This window comes from Erythrolamprus reginae, chromosome 9 (assembly GCF_031021105.1).
Source record: "Erythrolamprus reginae isolate rEryReg1 chromosome 9, rEryReg1.hap1, whole genome shotgun sequence".
In the NCBI taxonomy this organism is placed as follows: Eukaryota; Metazoa; Chordata; class Lepidosauria; order Squamata; family Dipsadidae; genus Erythrolamprus; species Erythrolamprus reginae.
The window spans coordinates 48,906,965-48,931,815 of record NC_091958.1 but is presented as its reverse complement, the minus strand read 5'-3'; the positions used below and the strand labels follow the sequence as shown (position 1 = coordinate 48,931,815).

The 24,851-nt window shown below is 40.2% G+C and overlaps 1 protein-coding gene and 1 non-coding gene across 4 annotated transcripts in view; both read right to left on the bottom strand.

Annotated features, from left to right (window-relative positions):
- Positions 1 to 24,851, bottom strand: part of TMC5 (transmembrane channel like 5) — a 52,670-nt gene that overhangs the window by 22,554 nt on the left and 5,265 nt on the right. For all 3 annotated transcript variants that reach the window (XM_070761142.1, XM_070761141.1, XM_070761143.1), the window contains exons 3-12: positions 18,703 to 18,861; positions 15,547 to 15,734; positions 13,983 to 14,090; positions 12,254 to 12,358; positions 10,685 to 10,784; positions 6,826 to 6,916; positions 5,583 to 5,831; positions 5,330 to 5,481; positions 2,879 to 3,023; positions 139 to 294 (exon numbers count right to left, since the gene is read on the bottom strand). In XM_070761142.1, coding sequence (XP_070617243.1) covers positions 139 to 294; positions 2,879 to 3,023; positions 5,330 to 5,481; positions 5,583 to 5,831; positions 6,826 to 6,916; positions 10,685 to 10,784; positions 12,254 to 12,358; positions 13,983 to 14,090; positions 15,547 to 15,734; positions 18,703 to 18,776 — 1,368 coding nt within the window. In that variant the 5' untranslated portion in view covers positions 18,777 to 18,861. The remainder of the gene's footprint in view (positions 1 to 138; positions 295 to 2,878; positions 3,024 to 5,329; positions 5,482 to 5,582; positions 5,832 to 6,825; positions 6,917 to 10,684; positions 10,785 to 12,253; positions 12,359 to 13,982; positions 14,091 to 15,546; positions 15,735 to 18,702; positions 18,862 to 24,851) is intronic.
- TRNAV-CAC (transfer RNA valine (anticodon CAC)) lies at positions 12,970 to 13,042 on the bottom strand. Its single transcript has one exon. It is a non-coding gene; the product is annotated as a tRNA-Val (tRNA).

Genomic DNA, 24,851 nt, shown 5'->3' with positions numbered 1-24,851 from the left:
TATAGATCATTGCCAACACTTTGAATTGTGTCCGGAAACTAATTGGCAGCCAAAGTTGCCAAGTTTGGGGGGCCCTGTATAAAAGTATGAAAAAAAAAGATAAAGGAAGAAGTAGGAAAGCAAAGAGTTGCAGCTAACCTTTAAATTGACAAGGCAAAAGGAGTAAATGCCAGCACAGGCGGCCACCGTGAAGCCCAACGAGAGAAACCACATGGCCAGATGAATCGAGATGCGACGAATCCTTTGTAGTAGGGAAAGCTTCAGAGATTCAATACGCATTTCAGAAAGGGTCTCCTGGGATGAAAAAAAGAGAGGTTAGGTAAGTTGGAAAGAGGAAGCAGGAATTCTGGCCTGGCTTTGCATTCAATCACTGCCCTAAAAGCCCTGGTTACACAGTGGTTAAAGTCCAGTATCGCATGCTAAGTCTGGGAGATCGATCCTGGCCGGGTCACATTTCAAGGGTGACATTTTCACCCTTGAAAATGTCCAGAGATACTTCACCAGAAGAGCCCTTCACTCCTCCACTCGAAACAGAACACCCTACGAGACTAGACTTTCAATCCTGGGCCTAGAAAGCCTAGAACTAAGACACCGTAAACAAGATCTAAGTATTGCCCACAAGATCATATGCTGCAACGCCCCACGCCCGTCGGCGACTACTTCAGCTTCAACCACAACAACACAAGAGCACACAACAGATTTAAACTTAATATTAACCGCTCCAAACTTGACTGTAAAAAATATGACTTCAGTAACCGAGTTGTCGAAGTGTGGAACTCATTACCGGACTCCATAGTGTCATCCCCAAACCCCCAACACTTTACCCTTAGATTATCTACGGTTGACCTATCCAGATTCCTAAGAGGTCAGTAAGGGGCGAGTACAAGTGCACTAGAGTGCCTTCCGTCCCCTGTCCTATTGCTCTCCTATATCTCCTATACCTTTCTTCTATTCCTATATCTCTTCTTCTGTTCTTTCATTGATATGTTCTATTACTATATCTTCTTTTCTATTCTTTCATAGATATATTTTACTATGAGTATCTCCTCTATAACCTTCATCATGTATTTTACTATGTGTATATATACATATATACCCACTAAAACTCTCATTGTGTATTGGACAAAATAAATAAATACATAAATAAATAAGATTGACTCAGCCTTCCTTCCTTCCTTCCTTCCTTCCTTCCTTCCTTCCTTCCTTCCTTCCTTCCTTCCTTCCTCCCTCCCTCCCTCCCTCCCTCCCTCCCTCCCTCCCTCCCTCCCTTCCTAGGTTGGTAAAATGAGGACCCAGATTGTTGGGGGGAGAAAGGCATTATGCTTACTTTGTAAACCAGTGATGGGATCTAATTTTTTTTTTTTTACAATCGGTTCTGTGGGCGTGGCTTGGTGGGCGTGGCTTGGTGGGCGTGGCTTGGTGGGCGTGGCAGAGAAAGGATGCTGCAAAATCCCCACACCTATCCTACTCTGGGGTGAGCCAGAGGTGGTATTTGCTGGTTCTCCAAACTTCAAAATTTATTTATTTTATTTATTTATTAATCTAATTTATAGGCCACCTCAAGGACTCTGGGGGGCTTACAAATTTTAAAAAAACAATATTTAAAAGATCTGTTTAAAAAATAATTACAAAAACCCTAGTAAAAGCCATACATGTTGTATGATTGAATCAGTATGGTTGTTTTTTAAATATTGGATTTTTAGATTGTAATTTTAAATTTAATTAGATTTGCCTTCTGTGTTGTATTGTTGTATTACATGCTGTGAGCCGCCCCGAATCCTCGGAGAGGGACGGCATATAAATCTAATAAATAAATTAGTAAGTAAGTGTTGTGGTTAGCTCTGGCCCAGCTCCTGCCCCAAGGACTGTGGATGTGGGGGAGACATCCACATGCTGCAGGCCTGTTGTGCTCCCGGTGGAATCTGCTGATGAAGGCGCCTCTGACCAAGAAGACATGAGTGACAGGGAGGAGGAGAGTGTGGCAGACAGCTCAGAAGGAGATCAATTATCTAGCTCCTCCTTGGATTCAGAACAAGAGTTAATGATACAGCCACGCATGCGGAGAGCGATGCATAGACAACAACAACTGAGAGATTATTATCAAAGAAAATGAGGCCACCTGTGGTTGGGTGGGGCTGTGGTCATTAGTGAGGCTGCTATAAATAGCACCCTGTGGGTTTGGCCATTGTGGAGGATTATCTGATCGTTGTGTTTCGTGACTGCTTTACTGACTTTGACCTTTTGTGTGCTGATTTTTCCCCGCTTTGAAACTAACCAGAGCAAAGTGTGTTTCACTTTGTGAAAGAAGAAGGACTGTGAATTGCCTCACAGCTGCAAGCTAAGTATCACAGAACTGATAAGGGACTGGTACAAATTACCAGTTTGTTTGGAGACGAGTGCTCTTTGCTATACCAAAAGTGGGCTTGGTTTAAGTGACTTTTCATTATAAAGAACATTGTTTTGAATTTTCAAACGTGTGTGTGTCTCAAATTTGTACCTGTGAATTTTCGGGAGGAGTCTACCAGAGAGCCCGGCAGAACAGTAAGTAAGTAAGTAAGTAAGTAAGTAAGTAAGTAAGTAAGTAAGTAAGTAAGTAAGTAAGTAAGTAAGTAAGTAAGTAAATAAATAAATAAATAAATAGCAAAATGGAGAGGTAACAGTAAAATATCGTTTGGGGGATTGTACATGAATACCATCTTATGCATCCAATATTTCTCCTTTCTCCTTCTCAAAAGGAGACGATCGATGGATGAGACCCAAGGGATGGTGAGAAAGCCACGGACTATAGAATGGATTATTTTCTGCTCCGTCAACTCTCCCGAGGGGGGGGGGGGGAATAAGGCATTCATCATTTCAACGCGACTGCCACCGTCTTTACCTTGATCTGTGTGCTGATATTTTTCTGATTCATCTGCACACCCTTCTCATCCATCACACTGAAGTCCCAGATGCAAAGAAGCTTGGCTGCGTTTCCCGAGTGCATCTGAGGCATAACGATATGCTGACGGAAGGATTTTGCCATGCTGTAGGGGACCAAGACACCGGGAGAGGGGGAGGGAGGAAGAGAAAAGGAGGGAACGCATATTTAGCTCCGTTTTTCACAACCCGGGTCCCGTCGACTAAACAATGTCGTCTGGCGGGTCCCAGGGGAAGAGCCTTCTCTGTGGCGGCCCCGACTCTCTGGAACCAGCTCCCCCCCCCCCGGAGATTAGAACTGCCCCCCACCCTCCTTGCCTTCCGTAAACTCCTTAAAACTCACCTCTGCCGTCAGGCATGGGGGAATTGAGACATTCCCCCCTCCCCCAGGCCTATACAATTTATGTATGGTATGTCTGTGTGTATGTCTGGTTTAATAATGGGGTTTTTAATTTTTTTTAATTTATTAGATTTGTTGTGAATTGTTTTATTGTATGTTGTGAGCCGGCCCGAGTCTACGGAGAGGGGCGGCATACAAATCTAATAAATGAATGAATGAATGAATGAATGAATGAATGAATGAATGAATAAATAAATAAATAAATAAATAAACAAACCCAAACATCCATTTATGCATTCCAGAGGGCACAAAAGCATAAATATCATTTGGAATGCTGACTTATTTCAATCTGGCTTATAACTTGGTTTGCAAACTGCTGGCCAGGTAGCAGTGGACAGTCCCTGGGAAGGGCCCTAAAAGTTACACACACAGTATTTTTCAGAGTATAAAATACTGTACTCATTTTTACACCCCAAAAGAGGGTGGAAATTTGGGTTTCTTTGAAACTCATCAAATTTGGTGCTCAAAGCATTTTGATGCCAGCATTTTGTCCTGGTATTATTTGTTTGGCATTTAGCGCACAAACTAGAACTTGCCGGTGTCAGGTGACTTGTGATTCACTATATTTATTCCTTAAGGGAAAAAATTTATTCAGTACTCATCATGCCTCTCAGAACCAATTAACGATGAGTACTGGTACCACCCTACATTCCACAAACACACAAAAGAAAACTGCAAACTGCTCCATTAAGCTGAAAGTATAAATTGTTCAGATTGGCCTTATCCCAGCTTATGTCAATGCAAACTAGCCTTTACGTAGGTCTTTGCCTGCGTTTTACCACTTTGTGGTTAATCAGCATTCTTGTGGCCCATTCTCTATCTCTCTCTCCAAGGCAACTGCTAGGGAGAGGCTGCGTGGCTAGGTCCAATTACAAGCAACATAATAATGAAACAAGGAAGAAAATTAAAGGAACATTTATTTAAAGAAGTCAACAGCTTCTTTATGTAAATAAAATTGCAATTTGCCCTGGCTGTTTTGCCTTTTGCTTTTTATTCTTAAAAAAAAAAAGCAGCAACCATTTCAGGAGCGATCATTTAAGATTCTAAAGAAGGATTATTTAAGATACTAAGACATGAAAACTCTTGTGTCTGTAACATTTAACTGAATGAAATACTTCAGTAACCATTTTTGTACTAGATGCCTCAAATGGAGAATGCATCCAAAATCCAGGATTCCTAAAGAACTGGAATTCGGCAAATTGTCTAAAGCATTTCATGTCGTAAATGTTATTGTAAAAGAGTTTCGGTCATAGTACAAAATGTCACAAAACATTTTCTAGGCCAGTGATGGTGACACGTGAAGCCATATCTGCTAGCACATAAGCCGTTGTCTGCACTGCGCATGTGTGGGCCGACCAGCTGATTTTCAGCTTGCGCAAAGGCTCTGGGAAGGTGTTTTCAGCCTCCGGAGGACCGTCGGGGGGTGGGTAAGCCATTTTCAAACCCCCCCCAGGCTCCAAGAATGCCTCTGGAGCCTGCGGAGGGTGAAAAATGGGCTCCCTTCCATGGGAAACCCCACCTCCGGACTTGTTTTTGCGATGCTGCTGGAGAATCCCAGCAGGGGAATCCCAGCAGCGCAAAAACGGGCGCTTCACTGGCAACGGAGGTCCAGAGGTGGGATTTCCCAGCGAGGGGAACCTCAGGGGAATTCCAGCAGCGCAAAAACGGGTGCTTCGGCTGGCAAAAGGGGTGAGTTTTGGGCTTGCATGCATTAATCGCTTTCACAGATATTTGATTTACTTGGAGTTATATTGTGTTATTTAAGTGTTCCCTTTATTTTTTTTTGAGCAGTGTAGCTCAACCTGCCGTGTTTCCAATGCTGATCCATCTCTGAATGTTATTTCCAAACTTTCCAGTGAAGGTTGGAAGTTAGAAGCTCTGTCACTGTGGAAGGGAGGAGCCTGGTAAAAGAATATCCCTAAACGGATGACCCAATGGGTCATGTGTGGTCTATTAAAGGCCACTCCCTCCCCCCTCCTCCCCAGCAGCAGTCCAACACCTTAACCAACATACCTGTAGATCAAGCACAGAAAGCAGATGATAAAATAAATCCCAATTGTGAAAATGTAAGCCAGTTGCATGTAATATGGCGCGGCATTCTCAATTTTTGCTACTGTGCCGTTGGTATAAAAGCCGCTATAGAGCACTGTGTTTGTAAAATAACCCTGGGATGATAAGAAAAAGTAGCATCAGAATTTGAGAAATGCAAAGCTCTGTCTCCATTATTATTTCCACCCACCCACCCCCATTTTATAAACCTACGTACAGCTCCGGTCAAAAATTCCAGACTCGTGAAGGAAAGGTTATTCGGTTGGGCTGCAATGAGTTGAGGGATTGCAAGAAAACTGAAGTTGATCAGGAATGAGAAAACGTTGAACGTGAGAAGCCACGTCAGGAAGACAAAGTAGGAGTGGATGCTGGTCCCAAATTGGCTGCCAATGTCTTTGAGTGTCTTTTGCCAAAACTGCAGGAGCTGAAGGCAGTCGAGCAAACTGTTCTTTAACTGCCGGAAGAACTAGGAGAAGGAAGTCAAAATCACAACCAAAACAGGAGTCTATATACTGTTGTGGTTAGCTCTGGCCCAGCTCCTGCCCCAAGGACTGTGGATGTGGGGGAGACATCCACATGCCGCAGGCCTGTTTTGCCCCCGGTGGAATCTGCTGATGAAGGCGCCTCTGACCAAGAAGACATGAGTGACAGGGAGGAGGAGAGTGGGGCAGACAGCTCAGAAGGAGATCAATTATCTAGCTCCTCCTTGGATTCGGAACAAGAGTTAATGATACAGCCACGCATGCGGAGAGCGATGCATAGGCAGCAACAACTGAGAGATTATTATCAAAGAAAATGAGGCCACCTATGGTTGGGTGAGGCTGTGGTCATTAGTGAGGCTGCTATAAATAGCAGCCTGTGGGTTTGGCCATTGTGGAGGATTATCTGATCGTTGTGTTTCGTGACTGATTTACTGACTTTGACCTTTTGTGTGCTGATTTTCCCCCGCTTTGAAACTAAACCAGAGGAAAGTGTGTTTCACTTTGTGAAAGAAGAAGGACTGTGAATTGCCTCACAGCTGCAAGCGAAGTATCACAGATCTGATAAGGGACTTGTACAAATTACCAGTTTGTTTGGAGACGAGTGCTCTTTGCTATACCAAAAGACGGCTTGGTTTAAGTGAATTTTCATTATAAAGAACATTATTTTGAATTTTCAAATGCGTGTGTGTCTGAAATTTGTACCTGTGAATTTTTGGGAGGAGTCTACCAGAGACCCCGACAGAACATATACAATAGATAACGTTCTTCTGAGAACAATAAACCAGTGGAATGGGTTGCCTTCAGAAGCTGTGGGTGTTCAGAAGCTGGAAGCTTTTAAGAAGAGGCAGTCCCTTGTCTAAAATGATATGGTATCCCCTGATTGAGCAGGGGGCTGGACTAGAAGACCTCCATGGTCCCTTCCATCTCTATTCTGATTCTCTCAACATGTGGTCCTTATTCAACAACATCACTGCTTACCAAAGCTGTGTTGTAGAAGCATTGCATGCAACCATTAAGATGGGCATCCTGTTTGTAGGACTTCTTTTTTCTTTCCGTTAGAACATGGTTCCTGTCAAATATCAAACAGCAAAAATAATATAAGGCAGATGGATGGAAGCAAACTCGTTTAAAATTCATTCTGACTGTTTTATTTCATTCTAAATTAGCAGTTAGTAAAATAGTAGAGTGGCTTAACTAAGAAGTATGAAACTTGAAGAGTTGTTCTGAATCACTGGCCCAGCACTACAACCCTCCAAAAAGGCATTGACTCTGTGTCAGAATGGTCAAACATCTGGCAACTCCAAGTCTCAACCAATAAATGCTCTGTCCTGCACATTGGCAAAAGGAATCAGAACACCAAATACAAGGTGGATAAAAAAAGACCTTGCAGATGACCCTCTGCCAAAGATCTTGGAATACTCATATCAAATGACCTAGGTGCCAAAGCCCACGGCAACAACATCACCAAAAAAGCTTTAAGAATTGCTAACCCAATTTTACGTAGCTTCTGCTCCAGTAATATTACACTCCTAACCAGAGCATACAAAACTTTCGCCAGACCAATCCTTGAATACAGCTCATCTGTCTGGAACCCACACTGCATATCGGACATCAATATATTAGAAAGTGTCCAGAGATACTTTACTAGAAGAGCCCTTCACTCCTCTACTCACAACAGAATAACTAGACTTGAAATCCTGGACTTAGAAAGCTTAGAACTACGTTGCCTTCAGTGCAACCTAAGCATAGCTCATAAAATTATCTGTTACAATGTCCTACCTGTCAAAAACTATGTTAACTCCAACCACAACAATAGACGAGCAGACAACAGATACAAACTCAAAGTGAACTGCCCCAAATGTGACTGTAGAAAATACAACTTTATCAACAGAGTAGTTAATACCTGGAATTCACTACCTGACTCTGTGGTTTCATCTTCAAACCCTCAAAACTTTACTCTTAGACTGTCCACTGTTGACCTCACCCGATTCCTAAGAGGTCAGTAAGGGGCATTCATAAGAGCACCAGCGTGCCTACCGTCCCTGTCAAATTGTGCCCTCTTATCAGTACCCATAACCAGTCTGCATTGGTTGCCGATCAGTTTCCGCTCACAATTCAAAGGGTTGGTTATGACCTATAAAGCCCTTCATGGCATCAGACCAGAATATCTCTGAGACTGCCTTCTGCAGAGTTGGCCTTCTCCGGGTCCCATCGACGAAACAATGTCGTTTGGCAGGACCCAGGGGAAGAGCTTTCTCTGTGGCGGCCCCGGCCCATCTGGAACCAACTCCCCCCGGAGATTAGGATTGCCCCCACCCTCCTTGCCTTTCGCAAACTCCTTAAAATCCACCTCTGCCGTCAGGCATGGGGAAATTGATTCCCCTGGGCCGTTTCCGCTTTATGTATGGCTTGTATGAAATGTATGTTTTTATATTAAGGGTTTTAAATTGTTTTTAAATATTAGATTTGTATTGTTTTGTTGTTGTGAGCTGCTACGAGTCTCCGGAGAGGGGCGGCATACAAATCTAATTAATAATAATAATAATAATAATAATAATAATAATAATAATATGTATATGAAGTATGTTATATCTATACACTGCTCAAAAAAATAAAGGTAACACTCAAAAGAACTAGATCTGAATGAATGAAATATTCTCATTGAATACTTTGTTCTGTACAAAGTGAATGTGCGGACAATATGTGAAATTGATTGTCAAGCAGTGTTGCTTCCTCACTTCCAGAGGAAAGGGAAAGGTAATTGTTGGCACGGATGTCAAAAGAAAGGAGTTTTCATGCATATGTTCTGGGAATGTGCTGAAGTTCAGAAATTCTGGAAGGAAGTGCAGAATGAAATAAATAAGATGTTAAACATTAAGTGGATAATTACAAAAGAAATAGTGGTATTAGTTAAACAAAGAGAACTGAGAGATTTTAAAGAAATAAAAACTGCAGCATTGGAAAGCGCTCAAGCAGTACTGGTATTGGGTTGGAAAGACTCTAAAAAATGGACATTACAGAATTGGTACTGGTACATGGTGGATCACATTCACTTTGAAATTATGGAAATAAGATTAAACAACTTTAATGAAAACAAACTGGAGAAACTGATGGAACGATGGGACAAGGTGAAAGATTATATGTTAAGTAAAATTTGCGACGAAAAGGTGAAAAATAAACTCCAATCACTCTTTGAATTGTAAATAAATGCAAATCAGAGCTGAGGAAATAACAGAATATATACTTATAAATATTTGAACCCCCCCAATTGGTGGTGGGGAATGTATGTTTAGTCGGGTGATGGGAACATATGCACAGAGCACTGTTGTATGTTGTTTGTATTGTATTATGTATGTGCAAAAACCAATAAAATATATTAAAAAAAACAAAACAGTGTTGCTTCCTAAGTGGACAGTTTGATTTCACAGAAGTTCACTTGGAGTTATACTGTGTTGTTTAAGTGTTCCCTTTATTTTTTTTGAGCAGTATATTACAAAGATGTGCTTGACAAATAAGTGAATAAATAAAAGTTTTTCCTTATTTTATTCTCCTCCTTTCAAAACAGACCTGACTTCTCCATTAGCAAAATGAAACCATGTGCTTACTTAACATGCTTAAATATTGAAAGCCATTTGTCATCTAAATATAGAATATTTAGGTATTTTATATCTGTAATATCTCTGTGAGCCGCCCCGAGTTTTCGGAGAAGGGCGGCATGCAAATCTAATGAATAAATAAATAAATAGACCACATATAGAGCACTTTACAAAACAAAGACAAAGCAAACAAAACAGTTCTACATAAGTCCAGAGAGAAAACTAAAATGAGAATAAAAAATATATATAATATTTTTCCCCAGCGTTTCAAATAAACAATCTTTTTCTATGTCTAATAGAAATGGCTGTAGGCAAACGCTTGCTAGATATAAGTATCACGCCTGAATGCAAATATACAGATGTTTTATATATTTTCTTCTCTTCCTAGCTGCAGAGAAGAAGAAAAAGAAAGAAAGGAGGTGAAACGTTTACATTTAAAAGGATGCATTTTAATCCCTGTAATTCAACTTAAATACAGTGATACCTTGTCTTACAAACTTAATTGGTTCCGGGACGAGGTTCTTAAGATGAAAAGTTTGTAAGACGAAACAATGTTTCCCATAGGAATCAATGGAAAAGTGATTAATGCGTGCAAGCCCAAAATTCACCCCTTTTGCCAGCCGAAGCGCCCGTTTTTGCACTGCTGGGATTCCCCTGAGGCTCCCCTCCATAGGAAACCCCACCTCTGGACTTCTGTGTTTTTGCGATGCTGCAGGGGAATCCCAGCATCGCAAAAACGAGCACTTCGCTGGCAACGGAAGTCCAGAGGTGGGGTTTCCCAGCGAAGGGAACCTCAGTGAAATCGCAGCATCGCAAAAACACCGAAGTCCTTGAAACCCCACCTCCGGACCTCTGTGTTTTTGCGATGCTGCAATTTCACTGAGGCTCCCCTCACTGGGAAACCCCACCTCCAGACTTCTGTTGCCAGCGAGGCACCCGTTTTTGCGCTGCTTGGATTCCCCTGCAGCATCACAAAAACACAGAAGTCCAGAGGTGGGGTTTCCCATGGAGGGGAGCCTCAGGGGAATCCCAGCAGCGCAAAAATGGGTGCTTCGCTGGCAACGGAAGTCTGGAGGCGGGGCATCCCAGCGGCGGTGGTGGGTTTTTAAGGTGAAAATAGTTTGTAAGAAGAGGCAAAAAAATCTTAAACCCTGGGTTTGTATCTCAAAAAGTTTGTATGACGAGGCGTTTGTAAGACGAGGTATCACTGTATCTCCAGAATACAAATATGCACTTGCTACCTTATCTCACGTTTTTCTCTCATTGGTTTGGGAATCTTCTGGATTGCTTTGACTCTTTCCTGCGTGGACATGCTTGACAGATCGTTGATTAATTTTTCTTCTGCGAACACAAAGATGGCAATAAAATCAGGACAGTTGGGAGGGGGGTTGATATATCACATAAAGCTGTCATGATTCAATGGATTTCAGGTTAAGTTACTTTGGGTGAGTCATCCAATAAACAGGAGGCAATACAACGTCACCAAAGCAAATGAGAATTGTTTGTATTCCAATAGACAATGATGGTAACAACAGCAATCAGAGTTCCTGATGAGATTTTAAAACTCGTGGAGTATACTGACCAGAGCAGAATTAAATTTTTTTTAAAAAAAATATATTTTATTGGTTTTGCACATAAGGTTACATAAAACAAACATAAAACAGTGCACAGTGCGTGTGCCCATCACCCGATTGACAATAACCATCACCACCACCACCAATTGCGGGGGGTTCAAATATTTATTAGATTATGTTCTTTCTTTTTTCCCCCCTTAGCTCTAATTTGCATTTGTTTACTATTCAAAGAGTGATTGGAGTTTATTTTTCACATTTTCGTCACAAATTCTACTCAACATATAATCTTTCACCTTATTCCATCGTACCATCAGCTTCTCCAATTTATTTTCATCAAACTTGTTTAATCTTATTTCCATGATTTCAAAATGAATGTGATCAACCATGTGCCAATACCAGTTCTGTAATGTCTATTTTATCGACTCTTTCCAACCCAATACCACTACCGCTTGAGCACTTTCCAATGCTGCAGTTTTTATTTCTTTAAAATCTCTTAGTTCTCTTTGTTTAATTAATATCGCTATTTCTTTTGCAATTATCCAATTAATGTTTAGCATTTTATTTATTTCGTTCTGCACTTCCTTCCAAAATTTCTGAACTTCAACACACTCCCAGAACATATGCATGAAAATTCCTTTCTTTTGGCAACCATGCCAACAATTACCTTTCCCTTTCCCCTGGAAGTGTGCAAGTTGTGCCGGTGTATAATACCATTTATGTAAAAATTTTCCTCTCATCTCTTTAACTCTTGTGTTCTTAATCTTATATATATTTTCTACTATTTCTTTCATTTCACTTTTGTCTATTTGTAAATCATTTTGCCAGCCTCTTGTCAAGCCTTTTATTACACCCTCTTCCGCTTGCGATAACATTCTGTATATATTACTAGCTTGTGCCTTGGTATTGTTAATCTTTTCTTTTAATATTTTCTCTAAGCTATTTTCTTCTATCAAGAAAGCTTCTTTATTCTCACTTTTATTTAAAGATTTACATAATCCATTGATCTGCAGCTATTTCTGTTGACCCAGCCACCATTCCAGCTGAGTTCTACTAACTCTTCCGTCCTTCTCATATAATTGTTCAATTCTCATTATCCCTTTACAATCTAATTCTTTTATGATTCTGCTAAAGTTCACATCATTACCTGTATTCAATACATGTAACGTTGATAATTTTGAGTTTCTAGTTCCCAATTTCCCCGAGAGCAGAATTAAATCGAATAAATAAATAACTCACCTTCTTTTCTCTTTGCTTCTATATATTCTGGGTCTAAACGAAGCAAACTGGGCTTTGCAAAAGACGCATAATTGTGATGCCTGTTACGCCTCTGGACAATATTAACTATAGAAAAGAATTCACCGTGGTAAGTTTCAATGAATTTGCAATTAGCTGCACAATAATGCATGAATAAATTCTGCTGGTGACCTTCTACTGTTGCACCATAGAAAATATTTTAGCTTACTGCACCTGCGTATGGTTTGCCAATGTATTTATTTTTACTTATTTATTTTGTCAGTAGTATTAAAATATTAAAATACATGGCACAAGTAAATGTCTAAATTTGAAAGAAAGAAAAAAGCATTAGAGGTAATAATATTCATATACTGTACATGCAACAAGTAAAAATAAAAATAAAAAGTAAGGACAGGGGACGGAAGGCACGCTGGTGCACTTATGCCTGCCCTTTACTGACCTCTTAGGAATCGGGAGAGGTCAATAGTGGAAAGTCTAAGGGTAAAGTTTTGGAGGTTAGAAGATGACACTACAGAGTCCGGTAATGAATTCCATGCATCAACTACTCGGTTACTGAAGTCTTATTTCCTGCAGTCGAATTTGGAGCGGTTTACATTAAGTTTGTATCTGTTGTGTGCTCGCGTGTTGTTGTGGTTGAGGCTGAAGTAGTCGTTGACCAGGAGAACATTGTAGCATATGATTTTTTCAAAAATGTAAGCTGTTTCTGCCCGGTTTCAAACCGGGGACCTTTGACATGTGAGGCGAATGTGATAACCACTACACTACAGAAACCAGAAGGTTAACATCATTGCCTAAAGGATCATTGGTTGACCTCTCCCCTTTTTGGAAGAGCTTTATAACTCTCGCTGCCTTAAGAAAGTTCAAAACATTCTTAAAGATCCATCTCATCCTGGGCACCCTTGTTTTTTTAACCACTACCTCTGGCAGACAGGACAGGATAATAAACACAAGGACAAATAGGCTGAAAAATAAGCTTCTATCCCAGGGCACTTAACTATATTGAATTTTACTATACAGTGTTCCCTCGATTTTCGCGGGTTCGAACTTTGCGAATAGTCTATACCGCGGTTTTTAAAAAAATATTAATTAAAAAATACTTCGTGTTTTTTTCCTACATCATGGTTTTTCCCACCCGATGACATCATATGTCATCGCCAAACTAATAATTTTTGCAAATAAATAACAAAAAAAATTATTGTTAATAAATAATTATGTTTATAAATATCAGGATCACTAAGTGTCTTATTCAATGGTGAATACCAGTAATAACGGTGAGTAAATGGTTGTTAAGGGAATGGGAAATGGTATTTTAGGGGTTTAAAGTCTTAAGGGATGGCTTGGGATACTGTCCATAGCCAAAAATGGTGTATTTACTTCCGCATCTCTTCTTCGCGGAAATTCGACTTTCGCAGGCCGTCTCGGAACGCATCCCCCGCGAAAATAGAGGAAACACTGTATAGTGTAATATTAGTGCAATATCAGGGGGTTTTCAATGCAATTGTATAGAATGTGGAAGAATGTATGTTGTGTTTTATTTTTAGAATTATAATTTACGCTGAAGATGGCGTAAATTCGTTGTACGAGGTGCAATGACAATAAAGCAAACTAAAATAAAATAGATAAATAAATAGGCAGAAATTAATGCCCTTCTGGCCTAGCATTGCCTGTTTTGTTCATGACAACCAGGTACATGGATTGCCTTAAATCTTACCTCTCTCTGATGCATCGGAACAACTGTCTGCATCCGGAATATTGAACGCATGGCTGCTAGTAGTTAATATCCCATCAGATTCTGGTTCACATTCAAAGGAAAGATTAACTGAGGAAGGCAAAAAGAAAGACACAGAATGGACTGTTTACTCCTCTTGTATCGCCACACAAACCGGAAGCATACATCTTCTTAACCTACGTTTCTTACTCTGCGATCGACTGAGCAAGCCACATCGGTCTAGACCAGGGGTCCCCAAACTTTTTACACAGGGGGCCAGTTCACTGTCCCTTGGACTGTTGGAGGGCCGGACTATAAAAAAAACTATGAACAAATCCCTATGCACACTGCACATACCTTGTTTTAAAGTAAAAAACAAAATGGGAACGTACTATTTAGAGGGGGGAGAAGGTCTGAAATTCATATATGTTTATGTTTTGCTTTTAATTTTCTTTTGTTAACATCTGATTGGCTATACAAGGTTTTCTTGGCTTATGAAAAATGTATAAAGAAAGAAGGAAGCACTTTGGCATAATGGTTAATAAGTTAGAAATATAATTGGTGGTGTACTTTTTGAAGGAACATTAAGGAGGGAATTTAATTAAAAGAAAATGAATGTAACTGGATGACAAAATTAGAAAAAAAAACTTTTGCAACTTTTTTGATGATTGATATTAGTTACTAACAAAATACCACATTTTATTCATGGAAAATTAGATGGTACACTGTATTGTTTGAATGTATGTTGAGAGAAAAATTTAAAAAATTACCCCCCCTCCTTCCTTCCTCTGTCCCTCCATTTCATTCTTCCTTCTTTCCTTTCTTCCTTGTTCCCTCCATTTCTCCTTTTCTTCCTTCCTTCCTTCCCTCCTTCATTCCTCTCCACTTCTCCTTCCCTCCCTCTCTTTCCCTTTTCTTTCTTTCTCTCCCTCTCTTCCCTGTGCTCTTGTCACTCACTGGCGGGCCAGATAAATAGCCTCAGGGAGCCGCATGTGGCCCGCGGGCCGTAGTTTGGGGACCATTGGTCTAGACTAAATCATACACTATGGTTTGACAAACCCCAATGCCTGCAAGTCCAATACAAAGAAAAGGACACAGCTGAATTCAGGAATCCCATGCCAGTACATTTAGCAGCAGTCAGATCATTCATCCAAATATTAAGGAAATTAAAAAATGCATGTTCTCGGACGTTTTGGCATGAGGAGCGTTGTGAGTGCTCTTATTTATTTATTTATTTATTTTATTTATTTATTTATTTTGTCCAATACACAATGAGGGTTTTAGTGGGTATATATCTATATACACATAGTAAAATACATGATGAAGGTTATAGGGGAGATGCTCATAGTAAAATATATCTAAGAAAGAATAGAAAAGAAGATATAGTAATAGAACATATCAATGAAAGAATAGAAGAAGAGATATAGGAATAGAAGAAAGGTATAGGAGATATAGGAGAGAGAGAGAGAGAGAGAGAGAGAGAGAGAGGGAGAGAGAGATATTCCTATACTGTAGACACCTCAAAATCATCTGCCCCGTTATCTAGACATTCACTGGAGCTGCATACCATATGCCTTTTCATGTGGGTTTGTACTGGGCAATTCAAACCCATAATCTCTCGGTGGATATTCGGAATCATCATGACTCTGTACTAAATTCAGAGGTATCACAACTGGTTCCCCTTCCTTGTTGTCATCTCCAAAGGGGGCGTATGGATTGTCTGAGTTGTGACTGCTCCTTTGAGAAGGTCTCCTCCTGCAGAACAAACCGAAAGGAAGAGACGTTAACAATTATCCCAGCTTCATAAAGGCACTGCTTTCAAATTCACCTACTGATGCCACCGAATCCTGGTGGAATTACAGGTAGTCCTCGCCCTACGACCGCAACCGTGTCCAAATTTTCTGTTGTTAAGTGAGTTTTGCTCCACTTTACGACCTTTCTCGCCATGGTTTTTAAGTGAATCCATGCAGGTTTTAAGTTACAAACATACACGTGAAGTGAACCTGGCTTCCCTGTTGACTTTGCTTGTGAGAAGGTCACAAAAGGGTTATATATGATATTATTAAGGAGTGTGCAGAATGGTCCTTGAGTTATCAAGGCCACGCACAAAGGAAATGACCTATAAAGCCCTTCATGGCACCGGACCAGATTATCTCAGGGACCGCCTTCTACTGCACGAATCCCAGCGACCAGTTAGGTCCCACAGAGTGGGTCTTCTCCGGGTCCCGTCAACTAAAGAATGTCGCTTGGCGGGACCCAGGGGAAGAGCCTTCTCTGTGGCGGCCCGGGCCCTCTGGAACCAACTCCCCCCAAAGAATAGAATTGCCCCCACCCTCCTTGCCTTTCGTAAGCTGCTTAAAACCCACCTCTGCCGTCAGGCACGGGGGAATTGAGACCCTCTTCCCCCTAGGCCTTTACAATTCTATGCATGGTATGTATGTATGTATGTTTGGTTTTTTTATATTAATGGGCTTTTAATTATTTCTAACATCAGACTACTTTATTGTTGCTGTTAGCCGCCCCGAGTCTCCGGAGAGGGGCGGCATACAAATCCAATAAATAAATAAATAAATAAATAAATAAATGGGGGATTCCAGTGATATCCAGGAGATATGAGTAATTATTCAGTCATACAAAACAGATACATTAAAGTTTATAAAATAAGTGTTTACTTTAGAAATAGCACAGTCAAGTTAAACAGTCCGGTCGTACACATTCAAATCAGTCAATATCTCTCAATACAATAATAATAATATTTATTTATGTATTTATTTATTGGATTTGTATGCCGTCCCTCTTCGTGGACTCGGGGCGACTCACAACATGTCGACAATAAAACAGCGTACAAAATACAATTAGATCCAATGAATATAGTTAGTATAAAACAGTATAAAAGCTGAATATCAAAAGTCATTCATTCAATACAAACCAAACATACTAGGCATTCAGTGGCCAGAGGCTGGGATCTAAAGACCCCAAGCCTGGCGGCCCAAATAAGTTTTCAAATTCTTACGAAAGGCAAGGAGGGTTGGGGCAGTACGAATCTCCGGGGGGAGCTGATTCAAGAGGGCTGGGGCCCCCACAGAGAAGACTCTATATTATTACAAGCCTGTCTTTGTCTTACATATCACCAGATTACCTCCGGGACTGCCCTCTGTCGCATGAGTCCCAGCGACCGGTTAGGTCCCACAGAGTCGGCCTTCTCTGGATGCCGTCAACTAGACAATGTTGCTTGGCGAGCCTAGGGGAAGAGCCTTCTCTGTGGGGGCCCCCCAAGAGATTCATACTGCCTCCACCCACCTTGCCTTCCCTAAAAGTTTAAAGACCGATCTGTGCCACCGGGCTTGGGGCCATTAGACCCTAGTCCCCTGGCTGACAAGTGTAATATGTCCTGCTGTGCAAATGGGAATGAATGGGTTTAAATGTTATTACAGTTTTTAAAGTTTTTTAGCTATATTAATTGGATTTTTAAGATATGTACATTGTATACAACGCTCTCTACATGGGGCTACCTTTGAAAAATGTTCGGAAACTTCAGATCGTGCAGAATGCAGCTGTGAGAGCAATCATGGGCTTTCCCAAATATGCCCATGTTACACCAATACTCCGCAGTCTGCATCGGTTGCTGATCAGTTTCCGATCACAATTCAAAGTGTTGGTTATGACCTATAAAGCCCTTCATGGCACCGGGCCAGATTATCTCAGGGACTGCCTTCTGCTGCACGAATCCCAGCGACCAGTTAGGTCCCACAGACTGGATCTTCTCCGGGTCCCGTCAACTAAAGAATGTCGCTTGGCGGGATCCAGGGGAAGACCCTTCTCTGTGGCGGCCCCGGCCCTCTGGAACCAACTCCCCCCCAAAGATTAGAATTGCCCCCACCCTCCTTGCCTTTCGTAAGCTGCTTAAAACCCACCTCTGCCGTCAGGCATGGGGGAATTGAGACCCTCTTCCCCCTAGGCCTTTACAATTCTATGCATGGTATGTATGTATGTATGTTTGGTTTTTTATATTAATGGGTTTTTAATTGTTTCTAACATCAGACTACTATTGTACACTGCTTTATTGTTGCTGTTAGCCGCCCCAAGTCTCCGGAGAGGGGCGGCATACAAATCCAATAAATAGATAGATAGATAGATAGATAGATAGATAGATAGATAGATAGATAGATAGATAGATAGATAGATAGATAGACAGACAGACAGACAGACAGACAGACAGACAGACAGACAGACAGACAGAGATAGAGATAGATAGATAGATAGATAGATAGATAGATAGATAGATAGATAGATAGATAGATAGATAGATATAGATAGATAGATAGATATATAGACAGAGACAGAGAGAGAGAGAGAGAGAGATGATAGATAGATAGATAGATAGATAGATAGATAGATAGATAGATAGATAGATAGATAGAGATAGAGATAGAGATAGATAGATAGATAGATAGACAGACAGACAGACAGACAGACAGACAGACAGACAGACAGACAGACAGATAGATATTGTTTTGATATGTTGTGAGGCGCCCCGATTCCTCGGAGAGGGGCGGCATACAAATCCAGTTAATAAAATAAATAATAAATCAATATCAGACACGCAGGTCAGCTTGCAAATACATCAAACTATCATCTAACTGAGTTTACTACATCAGCCACGGTGAAAAACAACTATCCAGATTTCTTCTAAGCACACATTGTATGCTGATCTCAAACTTACAACTTGTCGATTTCCCATGTTTCGGAATAGTGGTAGTCAGGATTTTCAATGGTATCGTTGTAAGAAAAAGACATGATGGAGCCGGATCCTGGACTTTGTAGGAAAGAACCGCTGGAAATTTATTTAGATCATCTCGGTTCTGCCAATCTCATCTTGAACCTAATTTAAAAGAAATAAACACCACAGTTGTTGTGGATGTTACAGAGTGTATTAGAGAATAGAACAGAATAGAATAGAATTTTATTGGCCAAGTGTGATTGGACACACAAGGAATTTGTCTTGGTGCATATGCTCTCAGCGTACATAAAATAAAATATACATTTGTCAAGAATCATGTGGTACAACACTTAATGATTGTCATAGGGGTCAAATAAGCAACGAAGAAGCAATATTAATAAAAACCTTAGGATATAAGCAACAAGTTACAGTCATACAGTCAACATGGGAGGAAATGGGTGATAGGAATGATGAGAAAAACTAGTAGAATAGAAGTGCAGATTTAGTAGAAAGTCTGATAGTGTTGAGGGAATTATTTGTTTAGTAGAGTGATGGCGTTCGGAAAAAAACTGTTCTTGTGTCTAGTTGTCTTGGTGTGCAGTGCTCTGTAGCGACATTTTGAGGGTAGGAGTTGAAACAGTTTGTGTCCAGGATGTGAGGGGTCAGTAAATATTTTCCCCGCCCTCTTTTTGACTCGTGCAGTATACAGGTCCTCAATGGAAGGCAGGTTGGCAGCAATTGCTTTTTCTGCAGTTCTGATTATCCTCTGAAGTCTGTGTCGGTCCTGTTGGGTTGCAGCACCAAACCAGACAATTATAGAGGTGCAGATGACAGACTCAGTGATTCCTCTGTAGAACTGGATCAGCAGCTCCTTGGGCAGTTTGAGCGTCCTGAGCTGGCGCAGAAAGACACCTTTTTCTCAGCTAGTTGGCAAAAGTAGCTGTTTAGGTATCTACTGAATTTGAGTGAATTAAGGAAAGAAACAGCTTTACATAATTCATGTTGAAACTGTACTATTTCTCATCAGTGCTGTCCTCTTCAGACCAAAAGTTTTATCCAAGGACGGACACAAACTTAGCAATACTTCTTGATCTCACAGCAGACATTCGGGGTTCTGCATTAGGCTATGTGTTTGTGTGTCAGTCAAAGAAGAATAAACAGTTCATGACTAGCAAATGAGTAGGGAAGCAACAAACTGCAGTATCTTTTTTTCTTTTCTTTTTTAACCTTCCTTACTTCTTTCCTCTGTTTCCCTCCCTCCCTTTTCCTTGAAAAGGAAACCACTGAAAGAAGCCAAATTCATAGAAACATAGAAGACTGACGGCAGAAAAAGACCTCATGGTCCATCTAGTCTGCCCTTATACTATTTTCTGTATTTTATCTTAGGATGGATATATGTTTATCCCAGGCATGTTTAAATTCAGTTACTGTGGATCAATCAACCACGTCTGCTGGAAGTTTGTTTCAAGGATCTACTACTCTTTCAGTAAAATAATATTTTCTCATGTTGCTTTTGATCTTTCCCCCAACTAACTTCAGATTGTGTCCCCTTGTTCTTGTGTTCACTTTCCTATTAAAAACACTTCCCTCCTGGACCTTATTTAACCCTTTAACATATTTAAATGTTTCGATCATGTCCCCCCTTTTCCTTCTGTCCTCCAGACTATACAGATTGAGTTCATGAAGTCTTTCCTGATACGTTTTATGCTTAAGACCTTCCACCATTCTTGTAGCCCGTCTTTGGACCTGTTCAATTTTGTCAATATCTTTTTGTAGGTGAGGTCTCCAGAACTGAACACAGTATTCCAAATGGGGTCTCACCAGCATTCTATATAGCGGGATCATAATCTCCCTCTTCCTGCTTGTTATACCTCTAGCTATGCAGCCAAGCATCCTACTTGCTTTCCCTACCGCCTGACTGCACTGTTCACCCATTTTTACAAGTAAAAGATTACTAAGTGCCACAGAACTACTTTAAAATCTGAGAAAACATTAAAAATAGCATCCTTTTCACTCCCTCTCTTCCTCGTTTTCCTCCGTTCATCCCTTTCTTCCTCTCTTCTTGTTCCTTCCTTATTCCTTCCTACCTATCTACCTACTTACCTTACCTTCCTTCCCAAAGAAACAATTTATAATCAAGAAATGGATTACAACAGACATAGTTACAGAAAAATTATGTGTCTGTATTTCCCGTTAGAGAGTCGAGTATCTTGCACTAGAAAGAAAATTTATCTGACAGTATAAATACAGAATAATGTATTACAGTATCATATTGTAGGAACTGGGTATGTCTAATTTAAGAAGCAGGGGAGACATGATAGAGGTGTTCCTATATTGCCACAAAGAAGAGGGAGTCAAGCTATTCTCCAAAGCACCTGAGAGAGAAGCAATGGGTGGAAACTAATCAAGGAGAGAAGCAACTTAGAACTAAGGAAAATAACATGCAAATAACTGACCTTTGTCTCTTAATGTCAGGATGAAAATCACTAAGGCCTTTGCATTTTCCTGAGTTCCCTGACAGTTAGGACAATTAATCCGTGGATCTGCTTGCCTCAAGAAGTTGTGAATGTTCCAACACTGAAAATTTTTAAGAAGACGTTGGATAACCATTTTTCTAAAATATTGTAGGGTTGCCTGCCTAAGCAGGGAGTTGGACTAGAAGATCTTCATGGTCCCTTCCAACTCTGTTGTTGTTGTTATAATATAAATTAATTATTACACTGCCACTTCCTTCTTTTCCTCGGAGATTCCATTCATTGGTATGCCCCATATCATATCAGTATCACAGGTCTCTGTCTACATGGTTTTCTCCCAGTCACCCCCTGTAATTTTGTTTTGTAAGAATATTTATTATTCTCACCAAGTGATGTGGTTCAATTTATCCAGAAACAAAACACCTCCGATGTCAAAGAATCACAAAGAATTCCTGAAAATTCAGAGAATCGCTGTGCTCATTCAGGGAACTCAGGAAAATGCAAAGGCCTTATTGATTTTCATCCTGACATTAAGAGACGAAGGTCAATTATTTGCATGTTATTTTCCTTAGTTCTAAGTTGCTTCTCTCCTTGATTAGTTTCCACCCATGTTGAAAAAAATGCTTATGTCAGCTACACAAAGAGCATATTTCAGATAGTCATCCATAAATAGCTGGCAGTTGAAAAACAGAATTTATTATGCTGAGCTTAATAAAATTTCAAGATTGATCTGATTTCAAGGTACTTTTCAATTAGCAATAGCAATAACATTTAGACTTTGCTTCATACTGCTTTTACAGCCCTCTCTAAGCGGTTCACAGAATCAGCCTCTTGCCCCCAACAATCTGAGTCCTCCTTTTATCCACCTTGGGAGGATGGAAGTCTGAGTCAACCCTGAGCCGGTGGTGAGATTTGAACTGCCGAAGTACAGCTAGCAGTTAGCTGAAGTAGCCTGCAGTGCTGCACTCTAACAACGTATATAAGTGCACTGGTGTGCCTTTCGTCCCCTGTCCAATTGTCTTTCCTTTCTCTCACTTATCATATATATTTTCTTTCTTTCATATATCCTCTCCTCTAAGTTCACTTTACCCTTATATATATTACTACATGTCTATTTTTCTTCCTATGTATTTCTGTATTGGATGAATGAATGAATGAATGAATGAATGAATGAATGAATGAATGAATGAATAAATAAACAAACTGTGCCACTCTGGCTCTTTAGTTATTTTACAACTAACTAAATAAACTAGAAGACAGGCTCAAAATACAGAAGGATCTTGACAGACTTGAACATTGGGCGCTATCTAACAAAATTAAATCTGGAGGACAGAAGGGAAAGGGGGGACATGATAGAAACATTTAAATATGTTAAAGGGTTAAATAAGGTCCAGGAGGGAAGTGTTTTTAATAGGAAAGTGAATACAAGAACAAAGGGGCACAATCCAAGATTAGTTGGGGGGGAAATCAGAAGCAACGTGAGAAAATATTATTTTACTGAAAGAGTAGTAGATGCTTGGAACAAACTTCCAGCAGACATGGTTGGCAATCCACAGTCACTGAATTTAAACATGCCTGGGATAAACATATATCCATCCTAAGGTAAAATACAGGAAATGGACCATGAGGTCTTTTTCTGCTGTCAATCTTCTATGTTTCTATGTTTCTAAATTCATTGCTGAAAAAAGTAACTTGCTCAGTGGTAGTAACTGTGAGAGGGATCTTGGAGTCCTAGTGGAGAACCACTTAAATATGAACCAGCAGTGTGCAGTAGCTGGCAAAAAAGCCAACACTGTTCTAGGCTACATTGTCTTTGTTTTGGTGTATGATTGATTGTGTGCTTGTTTTTTATATATATTGGGGTTGCTTTTATGAATTTTTTAACCTAAAACTGTAATTAGATTGGTAAATATTAGATTTCTCACTATGTACTGTTTTTGCCATTGTTGTGAGCCGCCCCGAGTCTGCGGAGAGGGGCGGCATATAAATCCAATAAATCTAATCTAATCTAATCAATCAGACTGCGCTTTCATACACTACATTTAACTGTTCTGAAATTCTATCCAGGTTGAAAAGAAGGAAGCAAAATTGTTTCAGAGGTTTGAAACAAAGTTCCATAATTTTAACTAAATGTTATCAGGTTCATACCCGTATATTTCAAGAAGCACTCACAACCTCCATTGTTCACTAAAGTGAATTTATTTTATCCTTGCAATAGCTTCTCAGATGACCCTGAGCTGGAAAGGTAAATCTGATCTGGCTTTGATACCAGTTCCACTTTATAATTTAATGAGACGTATCGTTAGCACAAAACGTATTTACAAGCTCCTTTACAGAGAGAGAGAAAGAAATTCAAATAGTCTTTTTTAAAAATTACACCAACTGGTTTGTTGCCATTGCAACAGGTTTATATAGTACATTTTTATTGCCCAGTATTGCAAAAAAAAGTAAAAGCTTTTTGTGCAAAAAGCTGTAAAAGGCCAATTCCATTTTAAAAACCAAAACTGTAACTTACTTCTCACTGCTCAGTAAATTTAGATTGTATGGTTTCAAATGAGTTGCATATTTATACATAAATACATACATACATACATACATACATACATACATACATACATACATACATACATACATACAGTGGTACCTCTACTTACGAACTTAATTGTTCCGTGACCAGGTTCTTAAGTAGAAAAGTTTGTAAGAAGAAGCAATTTTCCCAATAGGAATCAATATAAAAGCAAATAACGTGCGCGATTGGGGAAACCACGGGTGGAGGCCCTGTTTCCTCCCAGGAGAGTCCTAGAGAGGCCCCACGCAGGCTTCTCCCCGCCTTTTCCAGCCCTGTTTCCTCCCAGGAGATTCCTAGAGAGGCCCCACAGAGACTTCTCCCTGCCTTTTCCGGTTACGGTTTCGGAGGCTCGAGTTTGTAAGTGGAAAATGGTTGTTGAGAAGAGGCAAAAAAATCTTGAACACCCGATTCTTATCCAGAAAAGTTCATAAGTAGAGGCATTTGTAGATAGAGGTACCACTGTACATACATACATACCGAGAGAGAGAGAGAGACAGAGAAAGAGAGAAACAGAGACAGACGGATACAGCATGTTAGATAAACCCAGATTCAAAGTTTTAACTGCCAGTTTCTGCATAGTCATGCAATGTATTTGGGATGCTTGGCAACCAGTCAACATTTACCACCATATGCAACATCTTACAGTCACATCACCATGAATAATAACATATTTTTTTTTGCTGGAAACCAACCTTTAGCAGCAATTTCCAGTAAAACATGCAAATTGTGGACATTGGATTAGTTTATCGTCCACCACCAAAAAGGTAATAAAAACAGGTGTAGTCAAATGATAACCTATTTTACGACCAGAATGATTGACGACCAGAATGCTGGACTCAATTGTGGTCATAACTTAAGGAACACCTGTTTCAGAGGAACCCAATAAACCAATGATTGATAAGGCTGGAACGTTGCCATGTCCAAACTCAGTGAAAATGAAAGAAAGAAAGAAATGTTCTCACCTGATACCTGATGTTTATCAATCATGACCTTAATAATAAGTACAGGTAAGAAACACAGGTGTGTTCCTGTATATTAAACCAAGTGTGTCCAACTCATACCCCCGGATAGGTAGGAATGTAGCCCCACAAGATCATTATGTTTATGTT